Source organism: Mytilus trossulus, unplaced genomic scaffold (genome assembly GCF_036588685.1).
Source record: "Mytilus trossulus isolate FHL-02 unplaced genomic scaffold, PNRI_Mtr1.1.1.hap1 h1tg000210l__unscaffolded, whole genome shotgun sequence".
Lineage (NCBI taxonomy): Eukaryota > Metazoa > Mollusca > Bivalvia > Mytilida > Mytilidae > Mytilus > Mytilus trossulus.
The window spans coordinates 2155310-2176269 of NW_026963310.1; the positions used below are offsets into that span (position 1 = coordinate 2155310).

The 20960-nt window shown below is 32.7% G+C and overlaps 1 protein-coding gene across 1 annotated transcript; it reads right to left on the reverse strand.

Moving 5' to 3' along the window:
* Nucleotides 1-11499: 11499 nt before the first annotated feature.
* Nucleotides 11500-15545, reverse strand: LOC134700934 (uncharacterized). Its single transcript, XM_063562082.1, has 7 exons — nt 15354-15545; nt 14432-14563; nt 14026-14112; nt 12712-13390; nt 12314-12460; nt 11615-11872; nt 11500-11519 (listed from the first exon to the last, which is right to left on the reverse strand). Exons 1-7 carry the CDS (start codon nt 15519-15521, stop codon nt 11500-11502), a joined length of 1491 nt encoding a protein of 496 aa, XP_063418152.1. The 5' UTR covers nt 15522-15545.
* Nucleotides 15546-20960: the final 5415 nt, after the last annotated feature.

A 20960-nucleotide genomic window follows, 5' to 3' on the forward strand; every position in this document is an offset into this window, starting at 1 on the left:
ATGATGTTGATATCTGTTTAAATATCGTACCCATATCTTTCTCGTGATTAGCCTCATGTGTTCCATCATGCCCGGAAGAATATTCTTTGTTAGATAACCAAACTGTTAGTCCTAATTGTTACTTCTACAGTACAACTATAGAAGATACGTGGAAAAGTGCACAGGTTAGTAATTACACATTATGTAAGTATCATTTATTTTGATTGCTTGATATTTAATGTACAGTGATTGAAATGTGCTTATATTCAACCATTCCTTAAAGCACATGTAAAGGATATACTTTTGTCTATGTTTGCTTGTGTATTTCAAAAATATGTATAATTTATAAAAAAAACAGCTCAACACAATAGCACTGACCAGACGTGGAAGAATATTAATACATTCCTTCTTAAAAAAACACGATGTACAGATCTAAGAATATATTCGCAGTTTCTGACCGCTAGTTTAATGCCAATAACAAAAAAATACAACATGTGTTTAGGAATTGAGCATAAAAAACATTACGTAGCTGGTGAAATGCTAAACTACAGGTATCAACCGATTTTAGAACCGGGATGCTGTTTATCCCTTACGGAAAGGCTTAATCATTGTTGTCATTCATGAAAAGCGACTGTTTCCGAACAACAGCATGGCATAAATAATGAACCATATCATATTGATATTAGTTGTGCATTTCATAATTTGAAGTCTTTTCGGTGATGCTCGACACCAAAATGTGGTAATATGAATGTTTAAGTCGTTTAATTAATGATTCATTTGTTGTATTATACTATGTGATATAAATGTAAAACACTGGATATGTGTCTCACCATCACAGGCCAATTGTTCCAATACAAACGGAGCCTACCTTTGGAGGCCAAATACTGAGGCAGAAGCTGATGTTGTTCGAGATAAGTTTACTATCCGTACGTAAAGACTGTACATAATTCATCCGGGTTTTTCTAACACAAATGCTGCTATTCATCTACATTCCACCCAAGATTCTGAGATTTGACTTCTTTAGATATTATACCGTATAGCGGGCTATTTTTGCGGGTGTAAAATTTCGCGATTTTCATTGAATAAGGTATACGAAATATTTTGGCGGTTATTATTTTGGGGGATTCAACATCTTTACCATTACCTTTGCATGTACACTTATAAATTGGCGGAATTTATTTTTGCGATTTTGTTCTATCCGCGAAAATAAGCGAAAATTTACACCCCGCGAAAATAACCCGCTATACGGTATTATAATGTCATTTTCATTTTCAAATTTCTGTTAGTTTAGTTACATGTAAATAGACACGTATTATATTTTCTTTGCAATGCATGCCATGTTATAACCTAAAAAAATAAGGTATACAAAGGACTTCAAAATGGGGTAGTTTTTTATTAATGAATGTTTATCAAAAAGACTGAGAAATTTAGTATGCTACGATCTGCCATAGAAAATATCATTCTAACATTAGTGAATTGTTTTTTTTTTGTGTTTGCTCTTAACTTATATGCATAGTAACATGTCAGGTAGACATAAACCAAGTGTGTTAACACATACTGAGAGACACATTCTGTAAAATTTTTGTTTCAATTCAGATTTGACGGGACCAATATTCCTACGATTAAAATATTCTGGTTTAAATTTAATTTATATATTTCTAACTTAAGACTGTTGGGCAATGCCACTACTGGGGGAGTTTGAATTCCCTGGTGGAATCAGTAGTCAGCACTTCTGTGCTGACATGAATTGTCATTCGTCTGGTCATATTTATTAATTAACTGTTTACAAACTTTCGAATTTTTGAATTACTAAGGGTTTTCTATCACAAGAATGAATTACTTCGTACTTAATTGTGCCTTTTAAACATTTTTTGATTCGAGCTTCACTGATGAGTCTTTTGTAGACGAAACGCGCGTCTGGTGTAGAGAAAAAAATGTTAACCCTGGTATCTATGATGAGTTTATTTACTTGACAATTAGCTGTATTTGGCGAAACGTTTTGAAATTTTGGTCCTCAATGCTCTTCAATTTTTTACAACTGTTTTGGATTCGAGCGTCAGTTCATGTGTTATCCACATCTAGTTAAGTTACATTGGAATTCACATTAATACGAATACATGTACAATGAAATCTAATTATTTACTGGCGAGTGATTAATTTATCCTCAATGATTTTAGACTTATTTGTCAAAATTGATCCATACTGGTTTCCTGAAGCGAATCAGTACTAGTATTTCATCATAACACATTTTAAAATGGTTAAACCCAAAAATCTTACTTTATGTTTTTTATATATCTTATAGATACTGCCCCTTTAATTTTATAGTCATTGGTGTAGTATCTGTTGTTCTTTTGTAACATACTTTAATTGTTAAACATGTAGTTCGAGACCTTTGTATACAATAAACATTATATAGACATACAGTTTCATTTAATTAATTACTAAATACTATTTGTGTGTTTGCATACTTTATTCAGAGTAACACATTCCTTTACACGCATAACAATTCAATTCATATTACAGCGCTGGTAAAAACGAATGTCTGGACGGGTGCAAATGATCTGGACAAAAACAGCACTTTTGAATTTGTCACAGACGGTGGTCTATTTTCATTCAATGATATTCCATTTGGAACAGGTAATTTCAAACTTTTAAGATAATCAATCATGCGTATTATAAAAAGTGTTTTTTCTTCATTATAGTAACAATCTTTATAGTGTTATATTATTAGTCATTAAGGAATGCTTTAATACAATTATTTAAAATTCTGAATTCAAAGTAAATCAAAATGGGTATCAAAAAGAATTGAGACCTAGATCAATTGGACAGTAATCCATCAGCTCACGAAATAACTAGGTTTACATGTTGTATGCAACTCTCAACAGAGTGTAAACGTGTACTACAAAAAATAGACTTAAATGATCCTGAGCTTAATAAAGCAGTTTGTGATTTTTTTCTGCAAAATTTAAATGAATCATATTAAAGTCATAAACACCAAATGATGTTGCATAAGTATCAACAAGATGTAAGATGACAATTTCGCATGTCTGTTCATATATAGGGAAAAATTTTCTTTTTAATGTCAAAATAAAATCAATGTTTGTATCAATGAAAAACCAGGTTCAACCCACCATTTTTTTTTCTTAAAATGTCCTGTTCCAAGTCAGAAAAATTACCATTGTTATATTATAGTTCGTTTTTGTGTGTGTTAGATTTTAGCGTTGTGTTTCTGTGGTGCCGAAGTGTTTCTTAGTTTTAGTTTTTAGCCCGGATTTTTTTCCCAATCGATCTATGAATTTCGAACAGTGGTATACTACTGTTGCCTTTATCTAGATTTAAAATTTGATGTCCTTTGAGTAGCAGTGTTTTCCTCAGAATACATTACACATATGTATCAATAGACGCTATTTATAAACAACATCGGTGTACAATAGTTTGAAGAACTCAACTCATGTACAGTCAAACTCGTTGTTAATAAAAATTATGAAATAATATGGTAAAGGTAGTACATTCCGCCTAAACAGAATGCAGGTAAACATAACATATCTGTGTGTGGGTTGGTAAACGGCGAATAGACACCAATTGACTGCTTGTTTGATTTCCTAGATGTGAATTGCTGAGATTGGCAATGTTAACATAATTGTACTGATCAGCAATAAGGCATTCAATCGTCTTTACAAATTTGACATTTTCCCGATTGAGAGATTTGTTATCTCTCATGTTTCTTGGTCATGATTTTTAAATCTGTTTATCTGTACATAATTTATAATTCTTTTTAAAATTGACAATTTGTCTATCATGTTTTTCAGCTGTAACATCAGCTGCACAACAAGGTTTATGTGTCTTCATTGGAGAATTCTTCATCTGGACATGGTTTCAAAAAGATTGTAATGTTAGCAATCCGTTTGTTTGCGAAGTACCTACGGTTAGTTTGACATATTTTTCATTAATCTTTTTGAAATAATTTTTGAATATTGAATATCTTTTGTAAATATCAATAGATATAAACAACCAGTAGATGCATGCATATATTTCTCAATCAGTAAATAAAGTCTGGCTTTATGCATAATAAATGCTTTTAAATTAATTAGAAATAGAGCATATTGTAATGAATTATGATATCTGACTGTTATCTATTTCTGAAGGGTTTGTTATCTATGATAACGTATTCACCAAAGAGTACCATTAGTTGAGAGAGTAAATGTACGATACTTTGAATGTATATCACAGATAGAAGAGCCATTTGTCTGTTCTTATATATGATAAGATTTGGTATGAGTGCCAGCGAGACAACTCTCCATCAAGGTCATAATTTGTAAAAGTAAACCTAAATAAATATTTTCGTTTTAAAAAGGTCGAAGACAAAATTAACTTTATATAAAAAACTTCCGAAAAACCAAATTAAATCAATGAATAGAACTGAGAAGTACGAACAAACACCGACAATCAGTGATAATATAAGTGATACGGAAGTGTATGTAGACTGTATTCAACATGTGACATCCGATATGTCACTGTCAGCAAAGGATAATATCAAACGCTCATGAAATGTAAGCATACTCTGTTAAACATGCGAAACCTGTCACGACACTGAAAACCATGGATGATATGAGAGGCTCCTGAAGAGTAAGCAGACTCTGTTTAACATGTGACACTCGTCAATAACCTGGCAATCATGGATGATATAAGACGCTCCTGAAATGTAATAAGACTCTGTTTAACATATGACACCCGTTGTCAGAGGAGGTGTTTCGTTTTGCACACGGCACGCATATTCAAACTATATTATCGATCGCCGGAAGTCGGTTTGTCAGTTGAAAAATGGCCGTCGAAGTATCAACAACTACAAGCGCTTGGATAGATTCATCTGGAATTTGGCTTTTTTGCATTGAGAAGAATATTTTTAGTGTAGCAATGAGAGATTGTCCAAGTATTAAAGTTAATGTACGTGTAGGACACGTAGCTCCATCAGACAAAACCCAAGTGAGACGTTGCATTCTGTTTGCAGACGACGGATTACTGGAGTCAACACTCAGCAACAAATCGTCACCAGCCTTGCTAGTTGTCAAAAATTCTTGTGATTTTAAGGTATTTTAGTTTTCCTTACCAAGTTTTAAAAATATCAAGGAAGTGAATTATTAGGAAACAATTTATTTTCTTTGAAACCCGATTTATCCTTCTATCAAAAGTACCTCAACTGCTCAAGGCTCAATGTAAAAAAAAGTGCAAAATCGTAGGGACTGGCCATGAACTGAAGGCCATACACAAAGCCAGTTAATAGTCTACGTGTAATTAACAATAACTAACTAATTCACCTTGTTGGTGTTGGATAGTAAGTGCAAACATTTTATTTTTAAACATTTTTTTTGTTAAATGTGCTTGGAAGATTAAGTCAACTCTGTGTATCATATGGCTACCTGTACGAGGGGGGATAGAAGGGGTGCTGATCCCAAAATCCCTGGCTTAAAATTACGAAATCCAGAGGTCCTGAAATTGGAATAAAGAATTCCCAGATCCCGATATCCTGAGCTTATAAACACCATGAAGGGCAAATGTAGGTACAGTGATCTGGCGGTGGTGTTAGCTCACTTCTTAAAAGCTAATTATCATGTTAATATTATAGAAGGTGGAAGACTTGGATGCTTCATACTTTGTATATACATGTAGATGCCTCATATTACGAAGTTTCAGTCAGTCAAATGTCCAATGGCCTTGAACTATGTCCAGTGCACGATGTTTTGTCGATATTGTCAACATCGCAATGTCAACTTTATAGTGTCGTTATTGTGTTTACATTGTATCCTATCAATATGTTCTATACCTTTCTGTTTACATCGTTCACATCGTATACATTGGGATGTTGACAATATCGTGTCGACATCGTGTTTATATTGTATATATATAGAGTCTATAGCTTTCTGTTTACATCGTTCACATCGTACGCATCGCGATGTTGACCATAACGTGTCAACATCGTGTTTATATTGTATATATAGATATAAAGTCTATACCTTTCTGTTTACATCGTTCACATCGTATACATCGCGATGTTGACAATATTGTGTCAACATCGTATTTATATTGTATATATAGAGTCTATACCTTTCTGTTTACATCGTTCACATCGTATACATCGCGATGTTGACAATATCGTGTCAACATCGTGTTTATATTGTATATATACATATATATATGAAGTCTATACCTTTCTGTTTACATCGTTCACATCGTATACATCGCGATGTTGACAATATTGTGTCAACATCGTGTTTATATTGTATATATATGTGTAAAGTCTATACCTTTCTGTTTACATCGTTCACATCGTATACATCGCGATGTTGACAATATTGTGCCAACATCGTGTTTATATTGTATATATATATTGAAGTCTATACCTTTCTGTTTACATCGTTCACATCGTATACATCGCGATGTTGACAATATTGTGTCAACATCGTGTTTATATTGTATATATAGAGTTTATACCTTTCTGTTTACATCGTTCACATCGTATGCATCGCGATGTTGACAATATCGTGTCAACATCGTGTTTATATTGTATTTATATATATAAAGTCTATACCTTTCTGTTTACATCGTTCACATCGTATACATCGCGATGTTGACAATATCGTGTCAACATCGTGTTTATATTATATTTATATATATAAAGTCTATACCTTTCTGTTTACATCGTTCACATCGTATACATCGTAATGTTAACAATATAGTGTCAACATCTTGTTGTTGTATATACATTTTTTTTCGTCCTTTTTTTTTAAATAAGTTAACATGGTTAAGCAGCTAGTTATATAGTTAAAAAAAATCATTTTTCATGTCGGCGTCTTTTATTGTTCACTATGCCATATAAACTTTGCTCAATGTTAAAGGCCATACGGTTATCTATAGATGTGCCTATATATAGATATAGTATGTATGTACTGGAACTTTTACTTATTTGCAATCATACTACTTCTTTTTTTATATATACCTTTCTGTTTAAATTGTTCACATAACAATGCTAACAATATTGTGTCAAAATCGTGTTTATATTTTATATTGAGTCTATGGTACGTATAAACGTTAAACTAATGCATTTGTTTGCACCTGTCCTTAGTCAGGAATCTGTCGTTCAGTAGTTGTCGTTTGTTCAATTGTTCATACGTGTTTCTGGTTTCATGTTTTTTTACATTAGACCTTTATTTTTCCTGTTCAAATAGTTTTACACTAGTGTTTTTTGTGCCTATCATAGCTTGCTACTCGATAAAAACCAAAACTCCGTATTAATGACAAACCTATAGGGGTTTACTTATAAAAGATGTAACTTAAATAAAAAGTTGTCTCATTTGAACTTATACCGCTTATCTTCTTATATGTATACATCGCTATGTTAACGATGTCAACGATGTAAACAATATATAAGAGTTCAAATAATGTCAACGATTTTCACACGACATCGTTTTAACCTTGTTAACATCACGATGTTAACGATGTCAACGATGTAAACAATATATAAAAGTCCAAACAATGTCAACAATGTTGACAAGACATCGTGTTTACATTGTATACATCGCAATGATAACGATGTCAACGATGTAAACAATATATAAGGGATCAAACAATGTAAACGATGTTGACACGACATCGTGTTAACATTGTAAACATCGCGATGTTAACGATGTCAACGATGTAAACAATATATAAGAGTTCAAACAATGTCAACGATTTTCACACGACATCGTTTTAACCTTGTTAACATCACGATGTTAACGATGTCAACGATGTAAACAATATATAAAAGTCCAAACAATGTCAACAATGTTGACAAGACATCGTGTTTACATTGTATACATCGCAATGATAACGATGTCAACGATGTAAACAATATATAAGGGATCAAACAATGTAAACGATGTTGACACGACATCGTGTTAACATTGTAAACATCGCGATGTTAACGATGTCCACGATGTAAACAATATATAAAAGTTCAAACAATGTCAACGATGTTGACAAGACATCGTGTTTACATTGTATACATCGCAATGTTAACGATGTCAACGATGTAAACAATATATAAGGGTTCAAACAATGTAAACGATGTTGACACAACATCGTTTTAACATTGTATACATCGCGATGTCAACGATGTATACATTATATAAGGGTTCAAACAATGTAAACAATGTTGACACTATATCGTGTTAACATTGTAGATATTGCGATGTCGACAATATTAAATAAACATCCTTCACTGGACATGAATGATGGCCTTGACCTCATTTTAATGGTTCAATGACCGTGGACCATGTTGACAATTTGAAAAAAAGTTTTTGTAACTTTAAATTCTCTCTTAATGTAAGTAATAGGATAACTTTATTTGGTATGTGCGTACCTTGCAAGGTCTGCATGCCCGTCAGACAGTTTTCACTTGACCTCGACCTCATTTCATGGATCAGCGAACAAAGTTTAGTTTTGATGGTCAAGTCCATAACTCATAAATCGCAATAGGTCTTGTTTATTCGGTGTATGAAAGGACTGCAAGGTGTACATGTCCAACTGGCAGGGGTCATCTGACCTTGACCTCATTTTCATGGTTCAATGATTATAGATAAGTTTTTGTGTTTTGGTTTGTTTTTCTTATACTGTATGCAATAGGTCTACTGTATTTAATTCATGAAGGATTGTAAGGTGTACATGTCTAGCTGGCAGGTGCCATCTGACCTTGACTATACGGTATGGACTTTGCTCATTGATGAAGGCCGTACAGTGAACTGTAGTTGTTAATGTTTGTGTCATTTTGGTCTTTTGTGGATAGTTGTCTCATTGGCAATCATACCACATCATCTTTTCTATATTGACTTCATTTTCATGGTTCAGTTGTTAATAGTTTAGTTTTGGTGTTTTGGTCTGTTTTTCTTATACTGTACATGCATATGTTTTGTAAAAGGTCTACTATATTTGGTGTGAGAAATGATTGTAAGGTGAACATGTCTAGCTGGCTGGTGTCATCTGACCTTGACCTCATTTTTATGATGCAGTGGTAAAAGTTTTGAGTTTTGGTATTTTTTTCTAATTCTTTATGCAATAGGTCCAGTATATTTTACATAAAATAAACATAGAAGATACATGAATATATACATGAAGTACCTGATCAAATGACATATATATATATATGAATTATAATTAATAAATTTACAATAAGCAAGATTGAATTTGCAGCAGTCCAAGTTTACGAGCTTATTCCACCTACGCCAGTGACTTACAACCTTACGACTTTTCACAGCGCGCCAGAGGGTTGCATCCTGTTCTGCAAATTTTATTTTGCTTGCATAACGATTTTTTACCCAAATGATTAAACAGATGGATTTTTTTTCATATCAAATTGAACTTTTAAAAAATATATGCCATTTGAAGAGATAAAATTTATTGCTTTAAAATATTAATATGTATATATATATACATTTACATGTATATATGAACAGTCAAATAGGATAACACAATAACTCCATGTAATAGCAGTATACAAAAAAAAACAGATCACAAACTTCATATAAATATATATACATTCATGACATCACAGTTCAAAAAATCTTCCACTTAATTAACTGTTTACTAGGAATATTAAATATAAATATTAAATTGCACTTGACAACAGAAACAAAGTGTTTTAAATTTGAGGGTGTGTATTTTCTCTGCTATGAAATTAAACAGACACTACAAATAGCCAGCTATCATTTAACAAATATGGAGAACATACATGTATATAACATACAACTCACTGCTGGAAGACATTGTTCAACCAAAGGATTACATTTTCATGAATAATAACTTTTTTAAACATAAAAGGGATGATACATTTTCATCTGTTCATAACTAATGCATCAATATAAAAATAAGACCATGTAACTATTCTTGAATTGAAAACATACATGTATACATTATTTCCAATAAAATCACAAACAATTAAGTTACTGATAAAGACCACAGTCAAGATAGATGAATTGTTGGGGACCTCGAACAAATATGAAGTATGTCTATATATACATTTACATCTATCGTAAATGTAAATGCTGCAGGTTTTCTGGTACAGGCGGTAATCCAACATCCAAACGAAACAGTCTCTGTCTTATGCTTGGCTTATTACGTGCAGGAAGAAAGCTTCTGCCTGCAGTGAATATATTGCTGTCCTCTCTCTGGTTATGGCGAACAACATGAAGTCGTTTATCTTGACCATTGTCTTTATCAAAAGATGCATGTTCTAATTTGAACCTTTCATTTTGAGTCCAGTAATAAAAAGGAATATTAGGATCAAGGCGCTTGCAAAATTCACGAACAATTTTCCGCCATCCTGATTTAAATTCTTTTAAGGTGAATGTGTCTCCTAACTGCCTGCGTGTCATGCTGAAAAAACATTCAACATCATCTGTGGTGGTTGCCCTCGGGTGTTCAGGATAATTCATTAGATTATTTTGTCTACGGCGATGTTCTTGACTTTCGATATTGGCTGTTATATCAATGAATGTTTCACGTGTGAATCCTCTAAGGTTTTCCATTGGTCTGGAAAAAAATGAAAATTAATACTACTTTTCCTTTTAAAAAAATTTAGAACAACCAATTTTCAGTATAATATGTGTAGATGTATGTTTTTAGGATTGAAACATTTGAGTGGCCTACTGAAGTTAATTTTTTTATATTTTTTTATGTAAAATTTATCTAAAAAATATCTATTTACAGTTATGAAATTATTACATGATCTTTCATGTATATGATTGCTGTTTTCAGTATTCATTTTTAAAAACATGTTTAACCCCGCCACATTATTTATGTATGTGTCTGTCCCAAGTCAGGAGCCTGTAATTCATTGGTTGTTGTTTGTTTAAGTGTTACTTATTTGTTTTCGTTTATAAATATAATAAGGCCGTCAGTTTTCTCGTTTGAAATGTTTACATTGTCTTATCAGGGCCTTTTATAACTGACTATGCGGAATGGGCTTTGCTCATTGTTGAAGGCCAAAAGTTGGTAATGTCTGTGTCATTTTGGTCAGTTGTCTCATTGGCAATCATACCACATCTTCTTTTTTATACCATCATTTTTTTTTTCACTCATATTAATAAGTTGCTGCTTTCTTCAACACAATATGCATTATTAATTTTATATAGTCAAGTACCTGTTGATATCTATATATAAGAAATTATAAATCTCTCTGTGTCATGGCATGAAGTCATCTAAGATGTAGTTTAACATCTGGTAATTAAACTTGGATCTCTGTAATTGAGTTAATCCACGTCCATCTGATGACTCGTGCCATCCAGCGATAGTTCTAACATATTCTGCTTCTGATTCAAAATTATTTTGTTCCATGCTAAGGGCAACCTGATATGACAATAGTTTTTTTCTGCATCCTCAACGGACTGTGGTCTTTGACCAGTAAGGGATGCGTGGGTGAGCCCTGTGTTATTATCCATCATCGCCTTGTCAAAGGCTTCAGGGTTCAGTGACACATTTTTACATTCTCTAGTTGAGGTTGCCATTCTCTTCAGAATATGGTTATGGTCACCTCTTTCATAGTGTATGGTTTTAGTTGCTGGATCAACTTCTGGAACATACAAATAACAAGTGAAGTCTCTACCCTCCTGTTTCAATTTTAGAACGATGTCTCTGTATATATATGTGGCAACAACAGTACGAAGCATGTCTAGATACGACTCTGGTGTGTCTTTTCGGAATGGATATGGTTCATAACCATCTGGAATAAGTCTTCTCCTAAAATTGACAATGCTGTCTTGAAAGGACAATCCTTCATCCTTCATTTTTTTTATATCAACAATTACATCTCCGGGTATAGCATCATTAGATCTCTCCGCAAATGGGTTACCATTTTCATCTTCTGTAGAAAAAAATAAAACAGAATTATTTCAAAACTTTAAAATACTGGTATTATATAATTTAAGGGACATAAGAACATAATTTGAAACCATTGTAAACTGTTTATCAGTAAGTATTTTTTTAACATTTTCTATTAGTAGTCTCACCCTAAAATATTGCTGATATTATTTTTTTTGAGTCAGTTATGACATGTACTTCAGACTATGCCGTTGCTTCAGGTCTGGAGTATTTATTTTTCTAATGGTTTTATTATAAATTAGCTAGTAAGCTTTCTCATTTGAATTATTTTATATTTTCAAGTCTGCATTTTTGTCATTGTTGAAGGCTGAACAGTGGCCTAAATAATAATTGCTTACTTCCTCTTCATTTTAAATTGGGAAGAAATTGTTTCATTGGCAAAATCATACCATATGTCCTTATTTCTATGTGTCATTTAACATACCTCCAACATAGGTAAGCATGGAAATCAATGTTAACTTTGACATCTTCCTCAATGCCTCTCTGGAATCATGGATAAGTTGCCATATGTGAAGGGGTCCAGTGTCTCCCTGTGACCTAAGTGAGTTGAATTCACCATCTGTTACTGTACCTGAATAAGTAATAAATAATTATCATTCCAGTAAAAAAACATTTATTATAAGAGTTATATCCCCTTAACGGTTTAAATTGAAAAAAAATTCTTAAAAAAAAAAGAATTTGGTTTTGTTTAAACATTATAAAAGGATTATGCAGTATATCACTTATTGTACCTTAATTTCTGTAATATATATGAAGAAGTCATGAGTTAACACATACATTGGTTTCATAATTACAAAAACAACAAAAAGTTCAATAACTTACCAACTACTTTCAATCCAGCTTCTGCCATCGCTTTCTTTATAGGAGTTGTTAAATCCCTGACTTGCTGATCTCTTAGTGACTTGTAAGGGATATACTGAATAGGAAGTGTGTATGGCTTTTTACTTCTTTTTTCATCTGAAATTGCAATTACTAATACATGACTTGCTGCTGTTCTATTCTTTTTGAACAAGTTTTTCAAGTAGGTAAGGAAGTCATTCTTCATGGATTTCAGGAGATCTATGTACATTGAACAATTCTGTAGTTTCCTTTGGTATTCAGTGCAATCTTGTAAAAGTTGATTAAACTCCACAACCTCCCAATTCAAACTTTTAAGAGTTTCTGCATTTGTTGTTTTCACTTTCACTTTTGTTTGAAGAGTATTACAAGCTGATTGGAAACCTTTTTCTAAAAATTGGCAATCATATTCTAATTCAATTTTCAGCTGTTGAACACCAGTTTCTAAATTAGCATTATTCAAAGTGTGTATTGAATTCATCCAATTAAGTCTGCTTTCATACTGTTCTCGTAAAGTATCAAGTTTACAATCATTCAAATTGACATCACCATTCCAAACATCTTTCACAGAGTGTTGAAGTGAGTCTTTCAGATCAGTTCCGTCCAGTTTTAACCAGTACTGCCCTTCTGGATTTACCTCTGTCAAAAGTTTAATGGCTGGGATCTGAAATAATAATTATAATATAGCAAAAAAGTTGAAGCTGTGTTGTAATTGTGAATGAGACAACTAAATCTCAAAAGACCACATGTCACATAAATAAACAAATATAGTTTACTGTATAACCTCCAACAATGAGCAAAACACATACCACAGTTATAAAAGACCCAGAAATGTCAAATGTAAAGTAATTCAAACGAGAAAAATTAAACAGGCGTAATTTCAAACTTTCTAAAAATTGATAATTGATATCACTACATATTTTTATTTACAATCGATGCATTAATTGATGCAAATGTTATACTTTTCGTTAGGTTTCAGAGATACCACCAGTATAATATAACAAAAACAATATTTTACACCTATGATCTATTTTTAACAATTTTTGTCTGGGTCATATTGGACAAATCTTTTAAAATAAATTTCATAATAATTATTGTCACTAAGTTTGTTTAAATTTGGTCCTGTAGGAGAAAAGCTCACTTGGTTCTGTGGGTCAGGTGAGCTAAAAAGGAGAATTTGTTGGAAACCTCACTTATATTATATTAGTATTTGTTGCACATCTAATGAATGCATCCAAATAGGTTTGGTGTAGTCCACAAAAATATTTTCTATAATAACGTTACAATTTTAAAATGTACCTGAATAGCTGGAGATTCTGTAAAAGCAAACGCTGATGTTCTTCTGTGAAGTGTGGATCTGCTGACAGCTGCTAAGTTCACTCTAGCCTGTAAATAATAACAAAATTAACATGAAATACAAAACACAACCATATATCATTGATAGTTGCATTTGATAATGTAATATTATTTATTTATTTTTTGCATGTAATGCTTATCTGATAAAGTACATATGCACTATTTGAATTAATTGAATTTTGTGATCATGCTCACTTTCCCCTACCCTGATGATGATACCAACACATGTAAATGGGCAAACAATTTTTTTCTTATATTTGCACATCTACATTGCTTCTAATTATTATGTACAAAGTTTCTTGTAAATTTGTTGTGTAGTTTCAGGGGAGTTTATTATACATGTAGCTACCTCTAAAGGTTTCCCAATACAGTTGGCAGGTTGACCACTCCACATTGGACCTCGCAAAATTCTTCCTAGTTTGTCTTCAAATTCTGCATCTAAGGTTTCCAACCACTGAAAATAATCATCTGGTATGGAAATCTGCAATAAACAATAATAATAAAGATAATGTGTATAATTTAATAGTCATGGAGTTAACATTCAATAGTACATGCATGTCCACTAGTGTTTATATTAAATTGAATGAAGATATTGTCCTGATTTTTTAATTGTATATGTATATATATATATATATATATATATATATGTAATATTGAAGAGTTGTTAATTTTACATTAATTACTAAACATATGGTTTTTACATAGTTTTAAATATCAAATTACTATGCAAATGTGTAAATATATAATATATTTTACACATTTGCGTAGTAATTTAATATTTTTTAATATATTTACTATATGTACCTTCCAGTATAAATTGGTGATGTAACATCTTACAAAGTATATTACTATATATACAGCATGTAGTACTAGTACATGTATTGATACAAATAATTAGACCTACAGGCCTAGGATACATTTAAGTTTTAAATTACAGTTCAGTTTACAGTCTTTTTGTTCCTTGTTGAAGTTCTCAATGTGACTTTTGTGCCGAAGAACGGCAATAAAAGTTCCTTTGCCTTTGGTGTGGGTTTTTTTCTGAGCATATATGGATAAGTCATTTTTTGGGTTTTTTTTTTAATTACAAAATGTATGTGTATCCCATTTCCCAAAATGGCAAACTTAAGATGTCTCATCAGCTGTACATGTTAATTTTTAAGAATGAAGTGACAAAAGGAGTTGACACCTACATGTACATGACATTGATATTAATGTTTTTGCAGACTGGCCTCCATGTTTAATGACACAGGTAAAATTAAAATATAAAATACCTGTCTAATATCACTAGCACAGAAGAACTGAATCTGGTGCTGAATTAAACCAAAAGGCATCCGTGTGACCGGCATCAGTGGTTCCTGTGAATTTGGTCTTTTTGTTCCAAGGCATTTCACAAAATCTTTTACTACATTGGGTTTACTATTTTCTTTCAGAGTTTTCATTGCTCTAAGAGACAGACTGGTGAAATTGGCTGTTCCAACTAATTTAAACAAGTCAGAAACCAGCTATTCCAACACTGAATACTGATGATATCATATCACAGTTTATCTATACATGTACATGTAGGGTGTGTAGGGTAACCGTTCAGTCTGTGAAAAATACTGTTTTAGGGTTTGTCTGACTGAAAAAGAAATATATTAATGTCTATCCGAATGAATTTTTGTCTGACATTTTGTTGGTCAGACCAGAGACATATAATACATGTATATGCATATGTCTCTGGTCAGACAGAGTTTAGGATACACTGAACCATTTAGAAGTAACATACATGTACCACCTAAACCACTTTTTTTTTATTTACATGTATCAATGTAAGTATCAATGTCAATAATGGGTTAGGGTAAGGTTTGGGATTAAGAATAGTTTAGTATGGCTCTTTATGGGTTGGGGCCCCTAAAATAAAAGAAGGCCATGCAGTATCTTGATTGTCAGGATTATAATTATCTTCGTTTTCATATTTGTTGAGTTGTTAATCGTGTTTATAATTAGTTCAAGTAACTTTTACAATGTTACAGTCCATCAGGTTAAGAAACAATCGATTTTTTTACTCATGACATGGCCGTTTAATGTTTATATATGACGGTTTTCAGAAAGGCAAAATCTAAAAGGGGGTGAAATTTAGACCTTTTCATTTAAATATTTTGGAAAATTTAGAGACGACTTAAGATGACTTTTTATAATTTTAGATTTCTTCTTGTTTACCATAGAAAGGCATGATAAAATCTCGCATGAAAGTTGCTTCTTGTTTACGTGTATTATTCAGGAAAGTAAGTGCCTTTTTTTCAAAAAATGTCGGAACAATGGACGCCATAAATTCACTCTTTTTCTTGTATTCTGTATAACCATTTCCCTCAGTTTTAATGCGCTTCAATCAATGTAAACACGATTTGTTGATCCATGTGTTTATGTTTACACAAAAATCACTCACCTGTTACAAGTTGTAGCGTTGTCATTGGCTTATCAAAATATCGATCTTCTGTCAAATCTGATTCGTTCAATGGCGGACGTAGGCGGTTATTATTATCACGTGACTTGTTGTTTTTTTGCACACGGCACCATCATGAAACACCTCCTCTGACCCGTTGTGATACTGGCAGCAAGGGATTATATTAGACGCTCCTGAAATGCAAGCAGGCTCAGTTTTATATGCGACAACCGTCAAGAAACTGGCAATTAGGAATGAGAAAAGACGCTCCTGAAATTTAAAAAGACTTTGTTCATCATGTGACACCCGTCCTCATACTGAAAACTTAAAGGGATGATTTAAGATGCTCATAAAAAGTAAACAGACTATGTTTAACATGTGACACCCGTCATTACATTAGCAGCCAGGGTTAATATTAGACGATAATGAAGAGTAAGCCTATCATGTTCGACATGTGCCACCCGTCATAACACTGAAAACCACTGATGATATAACATGCTCCTGAAGAGTAAGCAAACTCTGTTCAACATGTGACACCCGTCATGACACTGAAAACCATGAATGATATTAGACGCTCCTGAAGAGTAAGCAGAGTCTGTTTAACATGTGACACCCGTCATGACACTGAAAACTAGGGCTTATATTAGACACGAATGAAGAGTAAGCAAAAACTGGGTAATTTGCGACACCCGTCATGATACTGACAATCAGGGATGATATTAGACGCCCCTGAAGAGTAATCCGATCCTGGTTAACGTGTGACACCTGTCATGTGATTAAAGTATTGTAGTACCATGCATCAAAGTTCATTTTAATTAGGGACTTTCCATTTTGAATTTTCTCGGCTGGGTAATTTTTCTTTTTTACTTTTGACTCAGTTGACCCATCATCGTTGTAATATTTAAGTTAAATCTGATCATTATAATTATACATAAAATTGATAAAGTGAAGTACCAATTAAATCTGTTTTTATTAAGTCATTTGTGTAAGTCTAAACATTATCATGTTCTCTATTACAGACCTGTCCAGTATAATTTGGGCCATAGTCATACTCATACCAATAGGCGGATATTTCTGATGCAGATGGAAATAAAACAATTAATTAAAATTATCTTTATTATTGTCTAATTTGTTCAGCCATTATAACGATACATTCCTGTCATTTCTTGGCTCGCCACGTTTCACCGGGGTCAACGTGATGATCGTAACTGCAATTACGATCATCCTAATATGGCGGACACAAATAAAAGGAAATTTTATCAGGCTGATTTCTCCACTTTAGCAGCTTATTTTCAGATTTGTATTATGTCAAGGAACATCTTTATAAGCATTGCCGTTGAAATTTATTTTTGACAGAAGGGAAAAGCAACAAGAAGAATGAAAATCGACGTACAAAAAATCACGATTATTTTTATCAACGATAATCGTAACTTCTACGTAAGATGATCGTAACTGTCTGTTCCAAAGAAGCATTTTCTGATAAATAAGGACAAATAAAGCTGTCTAGTATGCAAAAAAAATGTACGTTATCAGCTGATATTGTGAGGAACGATCGCAGAGTTATCTAGTTCAACATTAAAATGTTTTATATTGATTTCAAATGTTTTATATAAATAAGGTTTTGAACAGTTCATATTAATGACCAGTTTGTCAAAATTGGATATTTTGTTTCCATTTTTTTCCCTTACACTTTATAGAGACAATAGTACCTTTCGAGGATCTGGTATTTTTTTTAAATTCAGACTTTATAGTTTCTTTCATTAACAGATTTACGATTTTAAAAGGAAAGGTTGAAAAAATAAAGCATTAAGAAGCGTAATCATATATGTTCAAAGACATAAAAAATCAATGAAACCGTCTATAAAGGGCACTTCTATTTGATTTTAATTTGGAGGAAGGGATAGGATGAAAAATTTTGTCCTGCATTTTTTATGTTGCACTCTCTATCCTGCTTTTTTATTTTCATTCTATTCGGTCCTGCTTTTTTCATCCTGATTATATTTACATAAATTGTCATACTGCCTTTTTGTTTGCTCAAATCTAATGTCCTGCCTTCTTCCAAATTTCACCCCCTCATATAAAAATCAAATGGTAGATCCCTGTTTGACTTACAACAACTTCTTCGACTAACTTCAATAAAACGTGTCATATACCGTATAAATGTAAGAATTTGAAGCTTGAAAAATCTAATATGAACGTGTATACCATCTAAACGTATTTCAACTTTTCCTTCTTTTCATAAATAGCCAACCCATGCAAATATAGGCAACAGAAGTCCAGTGGCGTATCCAGAGATTTTCATAAAGTGATGGGGGACTGGCTGCCTAATAGTAGACTTGCTACAGTCAGGTTTCATTAATTCTCTATACAATCAACCAAATTTCCCCCACAAAAAGGTGACGCGACCACCTTGACCCTCCCTCCCAGTCCGCCTCTGTAGTCTACCAATGTTTAATAGTCATAGTTTGATCTGGGAACAGTCTCACTATATTATGTTCCTGGTTTGATTAAGAAAAAACAAGACCAGGCAACAATTTAAACCGATAGAAAGTCATCAAAATAGTGTAACTTCATGCCTTCCTTAACTTTATTCCGTGAAAGTTTTGGCCTGTATTCTTAAACTGTATCAAGAGAATGACATTTATATCAACTATATTTACATATAAGTATGATCCCTCTTATGTCATTTCTTTTTAGAATAATGGTTTTAATTTATTTTTGGCTTAATATTAAAATCATAATATTTGTTTTATTGTGACTGCTGAATATGGTGTTCATTTAGTGAAGAGAAAAACATTCGTAAATTTTGAGTTACGATCATCTTTCTATAAAAACAAGTCCAAGTTACGATCATCCATAGATGAAGTTACGATTTTCATAATGATTTTTTTTATCTCGATTATCGTTCTTCTGGTTGTTTTTCTATAACTTATAAAAAACACATACAATGGCAATGCTTATAAAGATTTTTCTTGATATAAAAAAAATCTGAAAATAAGCTGTTAAAGTGGAGAAATCAGCCTTTTAAAATATCTCTATATTTGTTTCCGCCATATTGGGATGATCTAAATTGCAGTTACGACCATCACGTTGACGCCAGTGACGTTTGTGTTCGATGATGACTATAACAGGATTCAAATAACATAGAGAATAAATGTTATATCTTGTGGCTGAGAAAACGCCAAAGTAAAAACTCACCGAACAAAATGATTGAAAAAGACACTACAAACAATCTGTACATATTTTGTTTCCGAGTAGATTCTACAACACGATTAAAGCCAACTATGAAATTTTTTATAATCTTTTACAAGGTGAGGTCATGCGCTCTGAAAATATTTTTTTTTCTTTTGGACAGAAAAATATCAGTTATATACACAAACCGGTAAAACTGGCATATTTTGACAGACTTACAATGACATTTCTTTGGCACAACTTTTCAGAATGTTGAGTCATAAATGCTGTTCAACTTTGTACTTATTTGGCTTTATAACTATTTTGATCTGAGTGTCACTGATGAGACTTATGTAGACGAAATACGCGTATGGCGTATTAAATTATAATTCTGGTACATTTGATAACTATTTACACTATTGGGTCGATGCCACTACTGTTGGACGTTTCATCTCCGGGGGTATCACCATCCAAGTAGTCAGCACTTCGAAAACTTAGGATTTACTTATCCAGGGAAAACATTAACGTAGCCGTATTTGGCACAATAGATAGGTGGAGGCTTTATACCTGTAAAAGTAAGACCAAACATCTTTTTTTTGCGACCGTATGTCATTATTTTAAACATCCAGTTTAATTGAGGACTGGAGCTGTCATGTCAGTAAGTGCTAGTAGTCCTTTGTTAATGTATGTATCATTGCCATTTAGTTTACATTCTTCTGTTATCATTTTAACATCGAACTCGCACTTTCTGTAAACTGAGTTTTACTTTGCGTTATATTATGTTGTGTTTTTCTTCTACATTACCTAGGGGTATTGATGGAGTGTTGAGATCTCATAAAACATATTTAATCCCGACGCATTTTTGCGCTTGTCCCAATTCAGGAGCCTATGACGTCCAATATCACTAAATCAGTTCAGACTTTTGCATTTGGGTCAAGCTTTAGCACGCCTCCAGGTGCGTGATTTTCTAGCTTTGTTCAAGACCCATTGGTGGACTTCTGCTGTTGTTTGCTGTTTAGTTCGGGTTGTTTTTGCTTTGACCCATTCCCCATTTCAATTCTCAATTTGATTAAAATTGAGCCGTCAATTCAACAGTGGTATACCGTTGTTTAAATGTCATAAATCGATTGAGAGAAAACAAATCCGGGTTACAAATTAAAACCGAGGGACACATATCAAGTATATAAATCGAATGAGATAAAACTAAAACATTGTTCCAAACTTAATGTGAGTACAGTAATTTAAGCCTTTTCGTGACCCTGTAATTGGTGCAAATAGAAGAGTC

Excerpts from the sequence above, each read along its gene's own strand:
- LOC134700934 (XM_063562082.1), bottom strand. The coding sequence starts at position 15,521 with ATGAAAACTCTGAAAGAAAATAGTAAACCCAATGTAGTAAAAGATTTT. Across the intron at positions 14,113-14,431 it reads GTATTGGGAAACCTTTAGAG|GCTAGAGTGAACTTAGCAGC; the intron begins GTAGCTACATGT and ends TATTATTTACAG. Across the intron at positions 11,520-11,614 it reads TCTAAAATTGAAACAGGAGG|AGAATGGCAACCTCAACTAG; the intron begins GTAGAGACTTCA and ends CATATTCTGAAG.